Source organism: Echinops telfairi, unplaced genomic scaffold (genome assembly GCF_000313985.2).
Source record: "Echinops telfairi isolate 266 unplaced genomic scaffold, ASM31398v2 ScPeMD7_25;HRSCAF=90, whole genome shotgun sequence".
Classification (NCBI taxonomy): domain Eukaryota; kingdom Metazoa; phylum Chordata; class Mammalia; order Afrosoricida; family Tenrecidae; genus Echinops; species Echinops telfairi.
The window spans coordinates 7,341,822-7,345,801 of record NW_022103922.1 but is presented as its reverse complement, the minus strand read 5'-3'; the positions used below and the strand labels follow the sequence as shown (position 1 = coordinate 7,345,801).

Here is a 3,980-nt window from a genome sequence, read left to right as displayed (position 1 = left end):
AGTCTCACTCACTATCCTTGCCTGTGAGGAGCGTTCTGGCTGTCCTGCTTCCAGGACAGATGCGTGTGTCCTTTTAGCGGCCCATGGTACGTTCAATCTTCTCCTGCACCGTCATTCAAACGCACGATCCTTCTTCAGTCTTCCTTATTCAGTGTCCAACTGTCACGTGCCCAAGAGGAGACAGAGAGGACCATGGCTTCGGTCCAGCGTACCTTAGTCCTCAAAGGAACCTCCCTGCTTTTCAACACTCTCAAGAGGTCTGGTGCAGCGGATTCACCCCTTGCGATGTGTCTTTTATCTCTTGACTGCTGCTCCCATGAGCACTGATTGTGGATCCAAGCAAGATGAAATCCTTGACAACTCCGATCTTTTTATTTATTTATCTTTAAGACTCGCTTTATGGGGGGTGGGGGGATAACATTCCATACATCAATTGTATCCAGCATATCTGTACATGCGTTGCCATCATCATTTTCTAAACATTTACGTTCTCTTTGAGCCCTTGGTATCAGCTCCTCTTTTCCCCCTCCTTCCTGACAACGCCAATCTTTCTCTGTTTATGAAGATGTTACTTATGGGTCCAGTTGTGAGGATGTTGGTGTTCTTCATGTGGTAGGCGGTGCCAAAAAAGGTCATAGGTTCTAATCCCCTTTGAGGTGCCTTGGGGGAAGACCTGGCAGTCTACTGGAGGGGAACCAGCGCTGAACACTAGTCCTCTGGGGTACCGTTCCACTCACTTGGGGTTGTCATGAGTCAGAGTGGCACAATGGCGAGTGGCTCACGTGGCCCCCAGACGCACCCATGCTGCCTCTCTGAGTCTAAAGGGCTGGTGAGACTGCCCACCGGCAGCCCAGGTCCCAGGAACTGAAGTGATCTGAAGGAAGAGCAGACACCAGTCTGGGCTCCGTGCCTCTTTCCTGCCATCACCCATCACTCTCAGGCTGCCTGGGCTGTGCAAGGGCTCCCCGCGGCCCACACTGGTTCTGTGCCCACGATGGTCCACTGCAGAGCTTCCTGGTTGGGAAGACCATTGTCTACCGGCCCGAGGCTCCAGCTTTAACCTTAAGAGATGGAAACTCAAACCAAAAATAACCAACCAACCAATGATCTCCGGTGGACCGAGCTATGACCCTACCCCTGATCCTTTCAACAAAACTAGCTCTCCTTGTGCCACCTCATTGAGTACATAGGACCCAGCTGGAGGCAACAGCGCCAGTCCTCATGATCGTCTTTGTACTTGAAGTCCTACATTTTCCGGTCCTTTGAACTCTCTGCCTGTCAGCCTTTGATGTCGGCTTCTTGCTTTTGCAACCAGTTTGGTCTTGCTTCTCACCTCTTGGCTTGACACTGACTGGCTTTCAGTGCCACCGTAGCTTCAGATAAAGGGCATGGTTCTGCCCACTCCAGTCCCAGGGAACTATCATACCAGTGTCATAGTAGGGTCTGTGGCAAGAAAGAAGGCACACAGGATGTGTGGGAAGGCCTGTGTGTGAGACAGGAACAGGGTGATCCATTTGAATGGTGACAGCTCTCCAGCCTTCCTTTCACCTTGGCCACGTTACTAGGAGATTCTGGAGAGGACAAAACACAGGGTCAGGTAGTGGCAGACTGCTAACCTCTAGGTTGGCAATTCAAACTCGCCAGCGGCTTCTCGGGGAGCATGTTAAGAATGTCCCCTCTGGTAGAGATTTAGACTCAGAAATCTTATATGGCATCTCTATGAGTAGGAATCCACTCAGCCGCAGGGCGCTCAGTACTTCTGGTTGTCCTGCATTAAAAAAAAAATCATTTTATTGGGGGCTCACACAACTTTTATCACAATTCATACATACGTCCATTATGTCAAGCACATTTGTACTTTTGGGGATCATCTGTCCTGGATTCCTTGTGTTTCCAGTTTCTATCTGTACCCGTGTACATCTTCTGGTGTACTCGATTTGTAAGGTAGAATTGGGATCATGGTAGTGGGGTGGGAGGGCAGGGAGGAAACATTTAAGAACTAGAGGAAAGTTGTATGTTTCATCGTTGCTACACTGCACCCTGACTGGCTCATTCTCCTCCCAACGATCCTTCTGTAAGGGGATGTCCAGTTGCCTATAGATGGGCGTCGGGTCCCCAATCTGCCCGCCCCTCATTCACAATGATATGATTTTTTGTTCCTTGATGTCTGATACTGGATCCCTTCGACACCTCGTGATCACACAGGCTGGTGTGCTTCTTCCATGTGGGCTTTGTTGCTTCTGAGTTAGATTGCCCTGCATTTTTTAAGGAGGTCTGGTGGCACTGTGGGTAAAACATTCAGCTTCTAACTACAACATCAGCAGTTCAAACCTACCAGCCTCTCCGCAGAAAAAAAGGGGAGACTGTCTGCTCCTGTAAAGACTTCAAGGCAAAGAAATCCTAGGGAACCAACCGTGCTGCCCCGCCCTTTGGAGCGACTGTGAGTTGGAATTGACTTGGCACAGAGGATGGGTTGGAAAGCAGAAGGGACCTGGGACAGCTTACCTCTCTTGCTGTTGATCAATCTATAGCTCATTTTGCCGTGCTGGAGGGATGAGTTAGGTAAGTACAAAGGTCTGACCAGCCCAGTGAGTCACCTCCCCTGCAATGACCCAGGGCTGTCCCATTATTTACAAGCGACCTGACCTGAGGGGTGAGAACAAGGCACGGACTTCAAACCACCGGCGCCTACTTTTCACATCAAGGGACCGATCAAAATTGTCTTCCAACCGTTCACCCGCAGAACCAGTTCAATGCTTTTTACGAGCTATTATTATCTAGGTATGTCCGTAGCCTAGGATGAGAACCTGAGTAGTTTGATCGAACAGAATTCCGAACATGTCTTTCCACCTCTCAAAACCACCTCTGCCTTTGCCGCACTCACACCTGTGGTCAAAGGGGCACCCCTGTCCCCGAGTCCTGCCCATTTCTCTGAGTTCTTCCTCTTGCCACAGGCCCGACTGATGCTTCTTGTGAACTCCACAGCTCTGCTCTTCCCTCTGCCTGCAACACCCGCTCTCCTCCTGGTCCTCCTTTCGTTCACCTCCAATGTCACCTTGGAGAGAGGTCTTCCCCCATCGCCCTACTTAGAGCAGCAGCCTCAGCTGGCACAAGGACCTGTCCCATTTTTCTTCACAGCCCTCAACTTTTTAAAAATAATTTTTAGTAATCCAAGTGAGCTTATTTTATTTTTTTTTAATTTTATTAAAAAGATCATTTTATTGGGGACTCTTACAGCTCTTATGACAGTCCATAGATCAATTGTATCAAGCACACTTGTACATATATTGCCATCATTATTTTTCTAAAGATTTACCGTCTACTTAAGCCCTTGGTATCAGCTCCTCTTCCCCTCCCCCCTCTCCACCTCTCGTGTCCTTTTGATAAATTACAAATTATTATTTTCATATCATACATCAACTGCTGTCTCCCCCCCACGGTTTCTGTTGTTTGTCCTCAAGGGGTGTGTGGTGCGTGGTTTATGTGTCCATCATTGCGATCTGTTCCCCCTTCCTCCCTTCCTCTCCCCACCTTTCCCCTGCCCTCCTGGTATCATTGCTACTCCCATTCCTGTTCCTGGTTTCTGTGTGTCCTGAGCTCTTATCTCTTATCTGTATGTGTGCACATACTCTGGTCTCGCCCCGTGAAAGGCAGGACTGGGGTCATGATAGTGAGGGGTGGGGAAGCCTCAAGGAACCAGAGGAATATTGTGGGTTTCATTGGTGCTTACTGTGCCCTGGTTGACCCATGCTGTCCTGGTGATGAGGCTGGACATCAAACCGAAGATGCATCCAATCACTTCAGGCTCACAGTGACTTTTAGTTTCCCAGAGTTTATATAGGATTTTTTTTTTTTTGGTGAGCAGATTAGCCTCAACTTCCTCCCTGGGAACCGCTGGTGGGCTTCAACCCCCAACCAGGACATTAGCAGCCCAATGTTTAGGGGTCCGGAGCCCCTCACTAGGAGCGAGGTGACGGAGT

General features: G+C 49.4%; 1 protein-coding gene across 1 annotated transcript in view; it reads left to right on the top strand.

Annotated features, from left to right (window-relative positions):
• Nucleotides 1-592: 592 nt before the first annotated feature.
• Nucleotides 593-3,980, top strand: part of ERMP1 (endoplasmic reticulum metallopeptidase 1) — a 37,609-nt gene continuing 34,221 nt past the window's right edge. Inside the window, exon 1 of the mRNA XM_004706518.3 lies at nt 593-612. Coding sequence (XP_004706575.2) covers nt 593-612 — 20 coding nt within the window. The remainder of the gene's footprint in view (nt 613-3,980) is intronic.